An 18,769-nucleotide genomic window follows, 5' to 3' on the forward strand; every position below is an offset into this window, starting at 1 on the left:
GGAGCCTCAAGCCTGCTTCAGATTCTGCCTCCCTCTTTCTCTCTCTGCCCCTCCCCTGCTCATGCTCTGTCTCTCTCAAGAATAAATAAACATTAAAATTAAAAAAAAAAAAAACCATGGCAAATCTTGATAGGAAATTGGTCGAAACAGTGCCCCTGGCAAAGAGGAAATCAATCCAGAGTTCCTTATGCTGGCTGCGAATGCCGCCCCCGGATGCTAAGTAACAGTGAGCGTTAGATCATTTGCGAACACCTCATTCCCTTCTTCAAATCTTGGGTTTAGGTCACCTTCCTCCAGAAATCCTATTTCCTGAAACAGCTTAGATCCAGAAAAATTCCGGATTGCCTGCTTTGGCCTCAAATCCTCAAGTCATTTTTTCCCCTTAGCTTTGCATTTAGATTATTTAGTTCAGCGGGCAAGAAACGAAGCCAGTGTTACAGATATTTTGCCTCGGAGTCTGGCCCATTTTTAGTCGGCCATAAATGGTTTCTCACAGAAACACCCCGTGTGTGTTTGATAGCCACCAGACAGTTCACACAAAAGCAAGCGTTCCTTCAGAGTCTTGGAATGTTATTGAAGAAAACTGAATAGAACTCAGAGAAGCCTGGGCTTGTGTTGGCTTCAGATGCTCCCGTCACCAGCCACCACCGAGGCACCTCATTTGGTTAAGAATACATTTACTATTATCTGCAAAGTATTTCCCACCCCTGCCAGAGAAGCAGTCACAAAGGATTGTGACCGCCTTGACCCACAGGATCCAAGTTCACCCAATAAGATCTTCCAAAGGCAAAGGCACACACTAGCTCCCATGCCCCCGCATCAGACAAGACCTTGAGCATTCTCCATAATGCTACTGCTGTACCTCTTCCAGTGAGCGCTTCTTAGCCACAGGTCACAGGCGTACTACTCCCTGTAGTCTTAATGACAGAGTGAGAACCTTGAGGGGAACCAACCCACATACCCACGGAGGTAGATCCAGTTTCTGTTGCATTCGTAAAACTTCCCATACCAGAACCACCACTCCATGATGGTTTTTAACAGCCCTTACGGGGGGGGGGGGGGGTTTTCCTTGTACAAAACTTAAATAAATCCCCACATATCGAAGCTGACGTCCATTTCCTCGTGTTTGCTTTTTATGATCAAGGGAGAAACCTCCACCCAGGAAAGCCCATATTTCTCCCCAGGTTTTCTTGATTAAATGACCAAGCAGGTAATCAGAGGCCTTGAACTTGGTGTTGCAGCTGCTATGGCTAATTAAATGGCAAAGAGCTAAATTCGTAGATATGATTAATACCATCAGGGTGCTCTATGGTTTTTAACGTTCATAAATTATGACTGAACAGTAAAATTTTTATGTGGGTTAGAGGATTTTTCTTACGGATCCGAATTAATCAGGGTGTTCCGCACTGATTTTATGTGTTTGTTTATTTGCTTTTGAATGTAAACCAGAGGTGGCTTTAGGGAATTCCATAGCTTAAGTATTTAGAGAATGGTCTATAAGGGAGAGGACCTTATAGTGAAACCCAAGCCACCATCCTAGTGCAATGCAAGCCTAGGGTCCCCTGACTTTTCCTTCTGAAAGTGAATCAGAAGAGCCAATCCATTTCTTTAAAAAAAAAAAATGGTTCTGGAGACCTTTGTTTCTGAAGCATAATTCCCCCCAACGATCTGACTGGGAGAGACTCTTTGCCAGCTAAGAAATGTGTCAGGTTATGTTCCAGAACACGGTAGTCACTCTTTCTGTCCCTGGAATTCCGATGGGACATTGACAAGGTTTTTTTCCATTGCGTTTTTCTTCCTGCTTGGAGGCTTGGAGTTAAGGGGCAAGAGCCTTTGCTAATGGCTTTTCTCTAATCTCCTCATTTGTATTTCTAGTCAGTCGTCTCTCTGGGCTTTTGGACATAATTAGATGGCCACAGACGGTGGTACTCGCTGCCCAGTCTCTAACACGCCCCCGCTGCTGCCCTGCTCAGTTAACGGTGAGATGCAGGCGTCACCCGCCCCTGGTGCCCTGGAAGCTGTCCCCGGTCTCTCTCTTTGCACTCATCGTCAGTCCTTCACCTGGTAACTGGTCACGGAGAGATTTTGGTGGGCTGTTAGCGAAGATGCGGAGCCAACTGGCAAGTGGCTCCAATGATGTTTACCTTCACGAAGGACGGGTGTTTGAAATCTCTCCTTTTCGGAGTTTCAGCAAGACGGCCAATTCCTTCCTGCGCAGAAGGTACTGAGGGCTGCTCCTGATATGCTGTCTGGATTCTCTCGTTTTTACTCATCACAGTCACATCTGTTTGGGTTTCTGTCTCTCTCCTGCAGATGCCTCTTGAGAGCAGATGCCCTCAGCTTCTTTACAGCTCATCTGAGGCCTGCCAAAGGAGATTGGCAGAGAACGATCAGCATCCCATGCTCCGATAACTCACATAACTCTCCCTGAAACAGAACGCTAAAACCTGGTTCCCAAGTGAACCCGGGAGGAATGGAATCAAAAAGATCTGTGTCTTTTTCTTTGGAATCTCATTTAGAGTTTATGTTCTGGTGGGGTGAGAAGGGAAGGGGGAGAGGGGGAGCATGAGAAGGAGAAGATAGAGAGGTAGGAGGGACATGGGACATATACCAAGACGTCATAGGCTCCAGAGCCAGAGGACTTTAAGGAACATCTCGTCTATCTCATCTCGAGGTTTTCCAATGTATTGTTTTCAGCAGTGGGATCTTTTTGGTTATTTTGCTCCATAAGGAATCCTACAATAAGGCCCAGTAGATAAAATACATGAAAGCAGGGGCACCTGGGTGGCTCAGTCACTTAAGCGTCCGACTCTTGGTTTCGGCTCAGGTCTTAATCTCAAGGTTCGTGAGATCGAGCCCCGCGTCATGCTCACAGCGCAGCGCCTGCTGGGGATTCTCTCTTTCCCTCTTTCTCTGCCCCTGCCCTGCTCTCTCTCTCTCTCTCAAAATACATAAACTTAAAAAAATTTTAAAACATGGGTGAAGGGACTTCTATCACCTCCACATACTCTTAGGTCCATGCGGAATACAATTTGAAAGCCATCAATATTGTCTAAAGGATGGCTTTAAGGATGGGAAAACTGTAGCCTCAGCAGGACAAATGACATATCCAGAGTCACACAGCCCATTCGCGGCAGCGGCAGGATTCAAACGCAGGCCTCCTGTGATCCAGGCTACAACGTTTTGTGAGTTGAGCTGGAGAAAGGAGCGAAGGCTGCTTTTTCTACCTGAACACGATTGAGGAGCGAGCTGGGCGGACCGCGCAACGGGAAGAGGAGGTCCAGGAGGAGCATAGGCAGTGATATCGGGGAAATTGGGGGTCCGGGGGTTAAGCAGGGAACAGCGTGAACTGGTGGGAACAAAGCGAGACAGGAAAAAAAGGCACCGTGGAAATAGGTGTCAAGGGAAAGCCCTTCACTCTGGCACTCAAATGCCATCCCGCCAGCGGGGCGGCAGTAAGACAGAAGGAAAAGGCAAAATCGCTTCTCTAGGGTGGGCTGCGCTTCTTTCATTACGCCTTTCTAAGGTGAACGGGGTCTTGGCACCGTTCTCCCTGGGAAAGTTGAGGCTTCTACTCAGACTCTTCTCGGAGTTCAGAAGCCCCTGAGGAATACACATGAGAGCTCGGAAAGGGTGAAAATATCCGCCCGACTAGTGGCTAAGCCGATTGCATAATATGATTTGGACCCAAAGTCAAAATGGCTTTCCTTCACTTTCCCCTCCTTGTCCTGGGTCTCTGTGAGTTCTCTTAAGGGAAGAGACAGGAGACTTCTTCCGGTCTATAGGCAGGAAGATGATGCCTAGAGGCCCTGGTGCTCAGCGGAAGGTAAAAGCATGCCAGGAGGGTGAGATCTTTTTCTGAGGCCTCTTTTGGTGAGGCTCTTTCCCTTCAGGGTGACTCGAATTCGAATCCCATACATCCTGGGAGAGGAATCTTCCGCCTACCCTCGAGAACCCATGTGAATCAGTCACTCATCAGTTATTTTCAACAAACTGTTTATTGAGCATCAACTACGTGACAGGCACCATGCCAAGGGATGGGAATATAGTGGTGGCCAAAACCTAGTCCCGATGTTCAAGGCGTTCCCAGTCCAATGAGAGCCAAGCAGGGTCCCCCCACTCCCCCGCACGAATTAAAGCCTGAAGAAGTGGATACCTGGATTGACGGGAGGTGCTAAAACGCTCCTCCACCTCGCCCTCCGTGTGCTTTTGGGAAAACCAAAACCACACAAAGGAGCCGACTGACCCGCAGGGAATTTCAGCCCATTGGGCAGGGCGATCCTGAGACCCTCCACCTCAGTGTCTGCCGCCCTCAGCCCCGCCTGCCTTTGCAGACACACAATAGCGCTGCTCACAGGGCAACAGACATTTCAAGACTGGGGCCCAGTGGAAGGGAAGGTGGCAGCTTTCCCTGGGGAGCCCCGAAGTCGGCCAGAGGTTCAGGTGATCCACCTATGACCGGCTAAGAGGCCCCCCAGAGTCCACTGGCTGGGATCTCAGGCAAGAAAGGACTGGGGTCTGGGCATCTGGTTTTGCATCTATATGAATTCCGAAAAGATCTGAAAGTGGGGAGGGAGAGGTCCAGCCAAGAGCGTAGTGGCAGATCCAAGGGAGAGCAGCTCTACTACTGGCGGCTTCCTTTTTGGCATCAGAAAGCAAGTAAAATAGTACAACGGTAGTGTCCCTTTGTCTTCAATGGGGGTGTGGATGGTACGTTCTCTCTTCGTTGCCTTCTCGACCCCAAAGTCCTCTTTCTTCTCCCCCAGATGAAACACAGAGCAGGGAAAGGACGGAACTTGTGACTAGAGGGAGGCGAGCAAAAAGCCGGGCTTGATTCCCGAGTTGGAGGGAGACAGCCTGCTACATCTGGAGGAGCAGAGGGGAAAAAGCAAGTTAGGAGACTGGAGATGGGCCCGGGCTTCAGGAGAGAGGCTCGGCCCTGCATTTCCCCAGTACCGCGTACTGTACCCGCCGCCCACTCTCCGCTGCGATCCCGAACCCAAACGAAAGATTGGGCGGGGGGCAAGGGAAAGACGGGGTTGGGACCGCACAAACTGGCCTGAAATTGAAAAGTCAGCAGAAACCACTGGGTGGCAGCGTGGTGTGCGGGCGCAGCTCTGCAGTGCCCGCTGCTGCTGCGACCGCCGCCGCCGCCGCGAGGGCTGAACCCGTCTGCGAGCCCTGGCCTCGCTCCCGAAGGGCTACAAGTGTCGCCAGGCGAAGCGCCTCGGCGGGTGTGTGTGTGTGTTTCGGGGCGGGGGAGGGGCTGCTGGGAGTCGCAGACCCGGGCTGGGACCCGGCGAACTTCCCAGGGGCTCCAGCCCCGGGGCTGCGTGGCCGATTCCGAGGCCAGCACTAACGCAACAGCCCGCCCCGCCACCTCCCTCCCCCGGCCCCCAGCGTCTCCAGGCCAAACGCCCCCACCCCGCGCCTCCAGCCCAGCCGCCCCCTCCCGGCGCTCCCCTCCGCCGCCGCCTCCTGCCGAGGCTGCGCTCGGGAAGAGGAGGGCAGGAAGCTTCGGGCGGTGGGGCGGCGCCAGAGCCCCTACAGGTGTTCGCGCGCGGCCCGCCGGGGCCTCGGGGGGCGGGGCGGCCGGGAGCCGGCGGGCTGGGCTCCGGGAGGGAGGGGCCGCCGGGGGAGGGGGCCTCGGGGAGGCCGCGGCGCTCTTCCGGAGGGTGCCTGCGGCGACCGGAATCCTATGCAGAGACTGTGCCGCGCCCAGAGCAGCAGCCGCCGCCGCCGCCGCCGCCACCGCCACCACCGCCGCCGCCGCCGCCGCCGCCGCGATGCGAGGCCGTTACCTGTTTGATCCCCGTCGGCCAGCTGGCACGGGCCAACTTTTCCCGGTCGCCCGGCCCCGAAGTTGCGAGGACTAGTCCGAGGCTCGGAGGGGCCAGGGCGAGGGCGCGCTCCCCCGCGCGCTTTCCCCTCCTCCCCCCACCCCTCCCGCCGCCCGCGCTCGCGGCCTCTCTCCCGCCCGCGCAGCTCCCTCCGCCCGCCTCCCCGCTCCGGCCCCCTCCGCGCGGCACAGGGCGGGGGGTGCCGCGAAACTCCGACCCGAGCCGCTTGGACTCGCACAGTGTCCTCGGGGCGCAGGGGCCGAGCGCACGCAAGCCGCGCCGCGCCGCCTCCGCCGCCAGCCTCCCGCCGCGATCCCGGCCCGCGGGCTGTGGCGTCGGCTCGGACCCAGGCAGCCCGCAGCCCGCAGCCCGCGCGGGAGCCGGCCCACCGCCCGGGAAGCCCGGACGGCATGCTGAGCCCCCTCCTCGGCTGACGGCCGAGCGCGGAGAAGCCCGGGCGAGCGCCGGCCGGGGAGACGCGGGCGGCCGCGGCGCCAGACCGAGCGGGGCGCGCCGCGGCGGCGCGGGCGGCGGAGGCGCGGGCGAAGCCGGCGAGGGGCCGCCAAAGAAGTGGTGGTGGTGGGCGTCGTGGCCATGGCGGCGGCTATCGCCAGCTCGCTGATCCGTCAGAAGAGACAAGCCCGCGAGCGCGAGAAATCCAACGCCTGCAAGTGTGTCAGCAGCCCCAGCAAAGGCAAGACCAGCTGCGACAAAAACAAGTTAAACGTCTTTTCCCGGGTCAAACTCTTCGGCTCCAAGAAGAGGCGCAGGAGGAGACCAGGTTGGAAGGGGCGCTTGGCCGGCTTTGGGGTCCCCCCTAGACTTAACGAGCGTGGAGGGGGCTGGAGGGCGTGTGTGGAAGCGTAGGTGAGTTTGTCGGGGGCCCATCTGGTGCGGATGTGGCCACCTAGCCGGTGTGCGTGCGTGGGAAGCGACTGCTTTCTCGCCGCCTTCGTAACGGTAACTGGCTTGCTGCATTGCAACTGCCGTGGGACAGGCGCAGAGCCCGGGGCCGTCGTCGGCCCGGGGAGGCGCGCCCGCGGCTTCGGACGTGCCACATGGGTGCATGCCCCGGGGCTCTGCGGGCGACACCCAGACGTGGCTGCCGTGTGTGTGGCGTGGAAATTGCAGGCGCCGGGCCGGGCAGACAACGCCGCCCGCCTTAGTGAGCCCCGGGGAAACCCTCCTTTGCCGTTACCCCTGAAACTCTGTCCTTCCCCCCCCACCCCCGCCAGCTTCCATACCCCCCACCCCCACCCCCAGGGACGTGAGCTTCCGCGATCTAGGCATTCTGTTTCTTTGATCGCTTCCAAGCTCAGCGGCACAGACTTGACCTGTGGTGCACCTTTGAAATATTTGCCGGGGAAGGGGGGAGTGGATTCCTGGAACCTTGTGGCAGAGAGCTTAGTGATCTGGTTAGACTAGTGAGCCTGGTTACTTGCTACTAAACTGCAGGGTTGACGAGCGGATTTAAACTCCTAGCCAGATTGTAGGTCCTTTGGAGCCTGTTCCGTGAGGAGAGGGGCGCGATATTCTGGCGCCGGGGAAATTGACACAGCTCTAAGTGTCAGGTTGCGTCAAGGTAGCCCTTCAGGCGAGCTTGCAGCGTATTTGGCCATTCTTCACCAAATGAAGCCTTTACGCTGCTCTTTTCTTACTTTTAACGAGATAGATGATACAGAATGTCAGACTTATCCATCGGATGGTTCTTTCTCTGTGTATGGGTGCCGCACACTGTGGGATGGAAACGCAGACATCCATTTTCTGTTTGCTCGAAGTTTTGAAGGCATTGGCTGGGAATTGGGTTTGTTTTCCAAAGGGGTAAGCGGCTGCAAAGCATGGTTACGTGGCCCGAATGATCACATACATAACATTTCAGTGCAGGTGACTGAATTCAGTAAAAGCAAATTTCGGATAACATGGCTGGTGTTGGTGAAGTAGGTACTTTATTAATCTGTGGTGATTCAAAATTGAAAAATCATTTTCCTGGAAAACCCATCTTTTAGTTAACCATATTTCCGATATTAAATGTGAAAATAAGTATAAACTAGTTTTCTTTCCTCCCCACCAACAAAAGCCCTGCCCTTTTTGTACCCATTTTTCCCTAAGCATAATTAACATGATAGACTATGATAATGTTTTTTTTTCCCCCTCCTCTCCCTCTTTTCTTGTACCACAGCTTGGTTTTCCAGATCATTGATGCCTTTTCAACATTCTCAGAATGGAGGGGACTCTGTATTCAAATAGCTATGGTTCTCAGGGAAGTCTGTTAGTGTGGTTTTGGTCCCTGGCTGGCAGACCACTCTAACTTCTCTTCGTATTTCTCCCCTTCCTTCCACGCGAAAAGTGGCACGTTGTGAAAAGGCAGAACCTGCCATTTGCCAACCCGTTCTGAATGCTCAATGAGCCAGAGTACCGCTCTGGAAGCCAGGGGACACGCTGTCAGAAACCAGCTGCCATCAGAAGCTTTAGGGCTTTACTGAGTTGCGAGGTAGAAAGCAAATGTTTCTTCACTTTGGACATTTGCTCTGAAACCCGGGAGCTGGCTTGCGCGTTTCCTTTCCAAGGACTCCTTAAAAGTTGTAGTGTGACCCTCGACGCCCGCCGACGTTTGTAAATGAAATCAGAATCTTTCCCGCAGCACGTGCCCAGCTTACCAATTGATGCAAATCCTCATTCTCTTTGCAGAGCCTCAGCTTAAGGGTATAGTTACCAAACTGTACAGCCGACAAGGCTACCACTTGCAGCTACAGGCCGATGGCGCCATCGACGGCACGAAAGACGAGGACAGCACTTACAGTAAGTGACGGCAAAATAAATCGTGTATCCCAGCACGTTGTTGACATTGTGTTTCCTTCGTTGTTTTGTTTTTGTTTTTGTTTTTTCAAATCCACAACCCTTGCTCAATCCTGACCTGAGTGCAGAAATACCATCCACCCCGGATTCCTGTGTACGCAGGTCAGCCTGAAGCCAGTCGACCATGTTAGTATCGAAAGTGGCGAACTATAGCAAATAATGTTGACACCGTCTGAAGAACAATCCAAATGTCATCTCCATGGTAATCTGGATGGATGTATGGCTGTCCTTTGGATTTTATTACTTTTTTCCCCACAGAAAATTTACTCACCCACACACTGATCCTGAAATAGCACATTATCTCTACTCTTAAGAATCGGTCTCCTCCCAAGAGAGAGGAGTGGTTTCGTGGCAGGAGAATTCATCATTAGGCACTTCTGCTTCTGTTCCCGCCTGACCCCTCCGCACACACTGATAACCCTGGAACTAATTGGGATTTTGACAATTGAGATTCCTCAGCAGGCGGGGAGAGGGACTTCCTAGAGCGTTTTATTTATTCATTTTCTTCTACCATGCTTTAAGTAAAGGCCAAGTTGGGATTATCATGGCGGACCCAACAGAAAGGAAGCACATCACAAATAAAGCCAATCTTATTTCTAATTATTGAAGTAAGGTGATGCTAAGCTGTTGCATAACCTTTTTATTACTGTTTATTTGAAATAATAATAATTTAAAAAAATCCTCCCACATAGCATAGCCCCCTCTTCATTAACGATTGGTGTTTTCGTGCCTTCTACAGATTTTTGCAGACCCATTAAATATTCCATGAGGCTGAAAACCCCTGCTTCCCACAATCCATTCTCTGTTTTCCCTCATTTCTATTGCATTTCCCTCCGAACTTGCTAACTTCCCAGCAACGTCTCCATGATGGACTCAGAAAACAGCCAAGGAAAGCCGGTCACAGTGCTCACAAGTCCTCGGTGGCATTTTGAGAGATGTTTGGCTCTAGACAGCAAAGCCATAGACAGGGGTCCCAAGGTTAAGTGTCACAGAACTTCTCACCTTTTAAGAATGCTCCCCGGGGCTGATGGCCAAGCTGTGACCTCAAGTCACCTTTAATTATCCTTGAAGAAAGTCCTGGTGGTACCAGGATGAGGAACATCTATACTAAATGGTCCCTCGCTGTTCTTGCAAAATGCTGTGTTACTGCTGTGATATTAATTCTACAATGAGTACCCTAGACGCTCTCTTGTGACTCTTCTTCTATTTGACAGAATCAGGCATAACGAAGTTTTACTGTGATCCTATACAAACATTCGTACCCAATGAGCAGTAATAAAACATTCTCAGAAATTTTATGTGAAATCAGCATTGAGGGAAGGAATTGGGAGGGTGTGAGTTGGTCTGGTGTTCAAAGTGCCTCAGCAGAATAGATCTGTTGGGCATTATTGAAAAAGGAAGCTTATGAGTAACCACTCATGAGCCCCACCCAGTCAATTTTTGCCCCATCTATTTCTGACTTCTCCAGATTAAAATCAGAGAAGACGTGATTTGGGGTCTAGTGTTCACGTGTGTTGCTTGAAAAGGAGACATTAGCATGTTTGTTGTGTTTTTTAAATAGCAACGTGCCCAACAGTGCCAAGATCATCTGGTATGTAGCCATTTTAAGAAATACATAGATACATATACACACCTACATATATTCACATCATTTGTACACATACAGATATACTTACACTCTGGCTGTAAATTATGTACTAGGTTTTACTCTTCAATTCCTACATATTCATAGCTTCTGCCTTTGGTTGTCTTCTACCTCTGGTATGGATGGCATTTCTGTGTACTAATGATACTGTAAGACCTTGAAAGAGCATAGCCTGGTAACCAGAGTCTGTGTTTAGGCAGAAAGCAGTAAGGAGAGGTAAGTCAGCTGGTGGCGGTAAGTATTACCACAACATGGAGCATACAAATGAAAAGTATCTCAGAAGAAATTGCAAATCTGTGGGCTTGACCCTGCTCCAGATACCAAGTGTGCCCAGAAGCCAGGGGACTAGGTGATCTTCCCGACCGAGGATATTGTAGGGCATAAGTCATCATGAAACAAGAATGTTTCATGATTGAAATGATGATTAAAATGACCATCATTGCAACGGAAGTCCAGCCATGTAAAGTTGTTCCTTTTTCCCCCTAAAGCCAAGCCATTTTCTTGGCACTTATTAATTATTTTAAATGACTAGAACAAGAAAACTGTTTGTTTTTTATTCGCCTGTAATTCTTTTGTGTATATAGTATTTCCTTAATATGTATTCCTGGAGCTGTGTTTATATTTTTCTTATTTTTTATAGCACCTTTCATCATTTTTTCACATTTAGTTCAAATTGATTTTACACTATTTTAATCCTGATGTGGTAAACAAAAGCATGATAAAACAAATTTGTTCACATTTACTCAGATCTATTCCTAAAAACATGTGTTTGGTATTATACATTTAAGCTGACCTGAGGTTTATTGCAGTGGTGAATGTCAGTTCAATAAAATCTCCTCATGAGCAAATCAGCCATTGTAAATTATGTATTTCCCCTTGAAAAAGAAAAGATGATAGACATTTCATGGCAGCAGTTTTATTATTAACTGCCTTGGGTGCGATGAGGGCTATTTTAAAAGAATAGGTAAGTTTCCCTTTAAATGTCCAGGAGAGTTCCCAGTTCAATGTGTCAAGCCTTCCCAATGACAATAAGATATGCTTTGATTAATTGCTCCCTCTGAGAAATTGACCTTAGCCCAACTAAGGAAGAAGGATGACCTTAGTGTCCTATTCAGTAAACATTTAAGTGCCAACTTGTGCTCATCCCTGAGCAAATGGTCCCTTCAAGGTAGAAGGCGTTTCATTGGTTTTTTTGTAGACCCAACAGAGAACAAACGAGAAACAAAAGCCTTTAATAAGAAGGGGCACCCGGGTGGCCCAGTCCTTTAAGCATCCAACTCTTGATTTCAGCTCAGGTCATGATCTTGGCATTTCATGGGATCGAGCCCCACTTCCTTGCTGTCAGCAAGGAGCCAGCTTCGGATTCATCTTTCTCTCCCTCTGTCTCTCTGCCCCTCCCCCAAAAGCACTCTCTCAAAAGAAACTTTAAAAAAAGAAAAGCTTATTCAAAACTTTGATGGAAATGGAGGAGGAGATTTTAGGTATTTAATGAATGTGTTTTAGATACACAAATGAAATCAATTGTTTTCTTCTCATTTAGAATATTTTCATCCTAATTAAAATAACGTCTTCTGTCCATGAGAAAGTACTCCAGATTTAGAGAAACACAGGCATGTAGGAAAATAGTGATTCTGCCCAAGCTTACCCTTGATATGATTTCTTTGCATTTTTATCTGGAAAGGCTGATGCCCCTTTAGGCTTTCAACCAACCCAGTGTATTATCTCTCTTGAATGTCTAAAGAAAAGACAAGACTGCATTCATAAGACTAGCCGCTGTCTGCTTCTGCTTTCTTCAATATTTGTGTTTTAGAGTGCTGATTTCTTATTCTGAATCGGGTTTCATAGAAATTTATGGTACATAGCGAAAAATTCATGTTCTGTTTTGTTAATACCATTTTTCAAGAATAGATAATCCTGGGCATTATCCTGATTACATAATCCTGGATTACCGATGGTCTTTGCTTCTCTTCCACCTACTGCTATCGGATGTTTGTAACTTAAGCATTTTATTGCTCATTGAAACCCACACCAGATAGTAGCTGAGGCACATGGTGAAAATCAAATCGTTTTCACTCTCTTTCTTACTTTTTTTTTTTTTTACTTGTTATAAGCTGCATGAAGAGAACTAAGGAGGTTACAAATGTTGTAAAAAATGAAGTTCTAGAAAGAATTCTGAGTTTCATTGATCATTACCTGTCCCTTCTTATGATGACCAAGCTAGGATTCAGACACAGGCTGGTATTCCAGTTGTCTGGTAGTACAGAGTGATATGGCTTTTATACCAAACCCACTTGGAAGTTCGTGTTTGGTTCTTTAGAACTCAGAATTCTTAAAACTATGAACTTCTACATAATGGGAATGTGACCTCTCACAATCCAAAAATACACTATTACCACGTTTTCACCATACATACTGCTGTCAGTCCACAAATGTGCATTGAGCACCTGCTGTGAGCCAGGCATCATCAAGAGAAAGATATATACATGACATACACAAAGGTATCAGACTTCTTGCCTGTGCGTTGCATTGTCAAATATAGCACGCGATCCTGGCTTGCAATCTGCGCAATTACTTTCCTTTACCTCACATGACAGAAGGGCGCAGCTCTTAATATGATGAGCATTGAATGGGGTGCCATCAGTGGCATGTGGTAGGAACACTTGTACTTTGAACTGTACAATATGTCCTAGCTCCTCTGCTAACACCCTGGTTTTAAGGGAAATATACATTGTAGGCTCCCCAAGGAATATTTAGTTTTTCATTAATGTTTCTCATCCATAGTACCCCACCTATATACATACATACACACACACACACACACACACACACACACACACATCAAGGTAAGAGATCGCAGAAAGGCCCTTCTTACCCATGTGGGGACTCTTTTACACTCGTGTTCACAGAAATGATAGCAGACTGCTACATCATCCTCAGTAAACTTACACACCAAGGCAAAACTCCTCAGTATTGGTCTATGACTTGAGAGAAAGGTGCACAGGCTAGCTTCAAAAGATGTGTGTGGCAGGCACTACGTTTTAAAAATGTACTGTTTTATTTTTATTCACAGTGTAGGAGGGAGTAGACAGCTGGTAGGGGGAGGCCGCCCACTGGTTTTCTCCAGTGAGTGGTGTGTGAGTGTGAGGAGAGCATGGGTGTAAGTTTCAGGCACTCAAACCTTCAAATGGAGACATGAAGGCCGCTTTGGTACCAGCTGGCCGCCTCCTTACAACTATTTTGCTAAACAAACAAACAAACCTTTCAAGTTCATCTTTCGTATCCCTTTAACCTTTGCTCCTAGAGACTGAAAGCTAGGCACGCACTCCGCCCTCCTCAACCCTATCTTGGAAAATGTTGGTTCTTTAAGAAATACTACTCTGGGAACATAAGATTACAAAATGACTTTTTTTTTTTTTTTCAAGGCCTGGATTTATTTTTGGGTTGTTCCATTGGAAATAATACAGATAATTTAGACGAGGGAGTTGGACTAGTATCTTTTCTAAGATTGTAGGAATCTCTCCCCAACTGGTAGATCATAACCATGTCTGTGAATTTTAGCAGTCATCTAGGGGAGCAGTTTAAAATAGTCCGTTGAGGATAGAGCTATTTAATATATAGACCAATTCCTGGAAGCCTGTCGCTCCAAAAGCATCCGGATTCCCTCCTTCCGACACTATACAAACCATAGAATTGTCTTCCCTGTCCCCCAGGGTGTTTGAGAATATGTAGTTATAGTTCCAGTTACGTGATGGCCACCAGAAATCAAGGGTGGAATATTAAAAGGGTAGAAAAGGCCCTATCTGTGTGTAAATATATATGTCTATTTTTACCAAGCACACGTTACTTTTAGAGGGCCAGACCTGCTGGAAACCTAAAAAGCTATGGAATTCCAAAGGATAACATTGTTTTCACATTCTTTGTTATTTTAGCTCTGTTTAACCTCATCCCTGTGGGTCTTCGAGTGGTGGCTATTCAAGGAGTTCAAACCAAGCTGTATTTGGCAATGAACAGCGAGGGATACCTGTACACCTCGGTAAGACTTTCACTGTGCTCATGTCTGGATTATTCTAGTTTCCACCTGACGTGAATGAAAATATGCTACCTATGCGTAACCGTTGCAGGTTTCTGGGAGATGAGGAAGAATGTTCTTGATGGAAATGGCTCCTTTGAGAGGACAAATGAACGTCCAGTGGAAATGCTATCTCTTGCTAGTTAACTATCTGCAGCTAACGATTTTGGTCTGCTATCAAAGATCCACGAAACATTTTCGCACATGATGACACTTGAGTTGATAGAATGCTCTGGGTGGCTGTCTTTGCTATGCACCCGCGGAAAGCAGTCGTTTCTGTCAGTCAGTTCAACATCTGTTTAGCCATGTTTACCCTGAAGAACTGAAGGAGAGCTCTTCCTCCAGTTAACTCTAGGATGTACAGGACAGTTCTAGAAGTTCCTCTCTTTTCGTATCTGCAGTTCAGCTGCGCCCCATCTGTGATCTCTACTATGTTTCCATCAAGCACATTTCAGCCTCTCCGTACGTACCAATACCTTCTCTTCCCAAGAAACGTGTAAACAATGTAGACAACACTTCAGTTAGGAACAGGAAGCTTTTTAAAAATGTTTAGCATGTAGTTAGAGGCAGAAGCGGTATAGTTACCGCGGTTAGGATTTCACTCGTATCAGGAGATCTAGTTACTGGTTGTAGGAGACTGCTTAATACATGGATCCTCTGTAATCTTCGCTTTGGATTTCGTATGTTTTCAGAAAAGGCTGGGATGTTTAAAATGGAGAAAATTGCTTGCCAAACTTCCCACCAGATACCCTCGCAGGAGGCTCTTACCATGATTAGACAAATCTATTCCTCCATGCGCCCAAGTGGTTAACTTTTCAGTACTATTTGCTCTTGGCCATTCCCTGAATTTACTGCAAAGCCAGGTGTGTGGAAAGTCTGTTGGGAAAGAGGTGAGAGAAGACTGAGACCACAGAGGGCCCATTCCTTTGGCAAACTGCGTAGTTCATTTCATATCACGATAGAATGTTATTCACCAGCATAATCCTCTAACCCTGGTCGCGGTCAGCGTTCCCGTCAGGCCATTTCAACTGTTGTGTTTCATAAATGCAGGGGTTTTCTTATTTTTACAACTGATAAATTTGGGTTTATTGTAATATTCATGACACCCATCAGTAATTAATACACTGCTATTATTATAAACAATAGGAAAGGGGATTTGTTTTTCAGATTTGCACGTTAAGGTAAGAGAATTTAATAAAGAAGGATTTTAATTCACCGTGTTTAGATCCACAGACTACCTCGACAGGGCCAGATACAAAGGTAGGTCGTTAATAAAATAAATGACTGTTTTCTGAAACTACCATGCAGGCATGGGAAGGAAATGGAATATATATGAGGCGTACTTTTGAGACGGTAAATACCAGATGGCATAGAAAATAATTCTTAGGAAATAATTACTGGTCAAGAATCCAGAAGGGTGAATTTTTTTTTAATCTTGCAACCGTAATTGTTCTTTTTTTACCTTTGGAAATCATATTTAAGCTAGAGGAAAAGTCATGTAAGTTTGGTAATATGTCGGGTGCCCCCACTCAAGAAAATTAGGGCGTTCAGTATTACACGTCGGGAACTAATGTCCAAAATGCATAGCCTAGCATTCAGGTTGACCGTTATTTTAGCAAATCGGTAAATGCCAACATGAGCTCCTTTCTAAAAATGGGCTTCCTGGGGCGCCTGGGTGGCTTAGTCGGTTAAGCGTCCGACTTTCACTTAGGTCATGATCTCGCGGTTCGTGGGTTCGAGCCCCGCGTCGGGCTCTGTGCTGACTGCCAGCTCGGAGCCTGGAGCCTGTTTCAGTCTGTGACTCCCTCTCTCTCTGACCCTCCCCTGCTCACGCTGTCTCTCTCTCTCTCTCCTAGAAATAAATAAAACATTAAAAAAATTAAAAAAATAAAGATGGGCTTCCTTTCCATGATGGGCAAGCTGATAGCAAAATGTGAGACACTCGGGATGGATTTTCCATTAAGGAAAAGCAATCTTAAAATAAGCATTCCCTATTAAGGAAAAGAAACTGCTTTCGTTAAGGAAGAAAGACATCTGATTGATAATCCCAGAGTTCATGCAGAGAAAAGTAGCTTATTATCTGCTCCAGGAAAGAATCTGAATCTTCTCTGGGGTACGTGTTCCAGTTCTCATTACTCCTCATGGATCATGGTCTGGAGCCCCTTTACAGTGTTGACCCTCAGCGGTGTTGAGCACTCTGTCTCATGATTGTTTAAAGTTTGGTGCCCAGACTCTGTGACGACAGAGCCTGTCTTAACGACTCTTGTCGCATCTCATGTTGTTGTGACCAGAAAGCTATAGGAAATAGGCCTCATCGGGAAGAGAAAGGATCACCACCCCCCCCCCCCTTATGTGTAACTATGCCACTTCTGCTACTGAAACACTATGCCATTTTGTTAAGTGCCGCTTGGCAAAGAGAAGATAGGTTTGGACAGTGACCTAAGGAGGAAGCACAAGCAAGAAAAGGAGGTGGGGGCGACTGATGGGGGCCAGTTAAAGAAAAAAATCTATTAGGAAGTTATTGGAAATAACCTTGGTGAGGAATGACAGAGGTCTGCCTTAAAGCATCTGCACTGGCACTGGCTAAAAGGGCACACATTCTTCATAGCTGTTTTAGAGGTAGCATCGCCAGGATTTTACGGCTGACTGCATTTGGAGGGGAAGCGGGACCATCGCGTGTGGTCAAACGTGTATTCTTGCCCTTTGCCACACAGATGGAAGTATAAAGTAGCTTCGGGTAGAGACACTTTTTAAACTTGGCGCCATGGTGGGTTATCAGGGGCCCCAGGGGGAGAGGGAGAATTTTACCTTTGGCAATTGCTTTGGCGGTGAAGCGGTCAACCACGATGGAGACTAAAGGAAAAGGCAGAACTGGGAAGAAGATACCTGAGTATCGCTTGCTATAGCTGTTTGAAAATGTGAACATCGAGTCAGAGAAAGATGGGAGCTAGAGATCAAAATGTGGGCGTTCTCGCGTGTAGGCGGTGGTTGATGCCATGAGAATAGTGGAGAGAACGTGTAGCACAAAAAGATAAGAGGGTTTGTCAACTAATATTAGGGACTGCCATCATGTAAGTGGCCAGCAGCAGCAAAGGAACTCACTGAGGCAGATCTCATGTATTACAAAAGCTGAGAGGGGAGCGCGTTTTCCAAAGAGTCAGCAATGTCAAGTGCTTCAGAGACAACAAGTCACAGGAACTAGGAACACATCAAGGGAAGGTCTTCAGTGATCTTGACAAGAGCACTCTCCGTGGAGTAATGGCCACAGAGACCAGACCAGAGTCAGTGAGTTGAGCAGTGAATGGAAAGAGCACAGGCAGTAAGTATAGAATATCTAACAGTGGGGCGCCGGTGGGGCTCAGTCGGTTGAGCGTCCAACTTCGGCTTAGGTCATGATCGATCTCACGGTTGGTGAGTTCGAGCCCCACATCGGGCTCTCTGCTGTCAGCGTGGAGCCAGCTTCGGCTCCTCTGTCCTGCCCTCTGCTCCCCCAACTCACACTCTCTCAAAAATGAATGAACATTTATTTAAAAAAAAAAAAAGAATTTCTGGGGCGCCTGGGTGGCTTAGTCAGTTAAGCTCAGGTCATGATCTCAGGACTCATGAGTTCGAGTTCCGCACTGGGCTGCGTGCTGACAGCTCACAGCCCGGAGCCTGCTTCGTGTTCTGTCTCCCTCTCTCTCTGCCCCTCCCCCGATCATGCTGTGTCTTTCTCTCAAAAATGAATAAATGTTAAAAAAATTTCTAAAAATGAATTTCTAGCAGGAGAGACAGGAGTTGAGGAAGGCTTGGAGGGTTCTTTGGGTAAGACACTTGAATATATTTATTAGGTGAAGGGAAAGAGCCAGCAGAGAGGAAGGAACTAAAGACCTAGGAAACGGGGATGTGCATGGAGTGGGGTCCCAAAGGAGTTGAGAATGATGGAATTGAGTGTTTAGATTCACCTGGACCAGAGGGATGCTGCTTCTACAACGCGAGACCGGGATGAGGACAGACAGAGATGTGGGCGTCCCAAGTCTGCAGGTGATGGACAAGACACTTGAGGGATTTCCAGCCAGAAGGACCTGGATTTTCCCGGTGAAGTCGGCTGAGAGGTCACCTGCTAAAAGTCAGGGGCATAGGGATGGCACAGGTGAAGATCTGAAAGAGCTGTTTGGGGAAAGGGGCGCGGAGACAGCCTGGCGACCAGGGCTGGTGATCAGGGCTGTGTTAACTGCGGGCCGCTGGCCAAATCTAGCCTAGCACCTGTTTTTGTAAATAAGTTTCATTGGAACGCAAGTCCCGCCCATTCTTTTGCTTCTTGTCTGTAACTGCTTTTGTGCTATCACAGCAGAGTTGAATAGTTGCAACGGAGCCCTT

At 48.2% G+C, this 18,769-nt stretch overlaps 1 protein-coding gene across 1 annotated transcript in view; it reads left to right on the plus strand.

Annotated features, from left to right (window-relative positions):
• The first annotated feature begins 6,401 nt into the window (after window positions 1-6,401).
• FGF13 (fibroblast growth factor 13) overlaps window positions 6,402-18,769 on the plus strand; it is a 69,458-nt gene continuing 57,090 nt past the window's right edge. Inside the window, exons 1-3 of the mRNA XM_039220955.1 lie at window positions 6,402-6,621; window positions 8,529-8,639; window positions 14,271-14,374. Of these exons, the coding sequence (XP_039076886.1) occupies window positions 6,435-6,621; window positions 8,529-8,639; window positions 14,271-14,374 (402 nt within the window). The 5' untranslated portion in view covers window positions 6,402-6,434. The remainder of the gene's footprint in view (window positions 6,622-8,528; window positions 8,640-14,270; window positions 14,375-18,769) is intronic.

The sequence above is a fragment of the Hyaena hyaena genome, unplaced genomic scaffold, assembly GCF_003009895.1.
Source record: "Hyaena hyaena isolate Hyena2069 unplaced genomic scaffold, ASM300989v1 scaffold_929, whole genome shotgun sequence".
Lineage (NCBI taxonomy): Eukaryota > Metazoa > Chordata > Mammalia > Carnivora > Hyaenidae > Hyaena > Hyaena hyaena.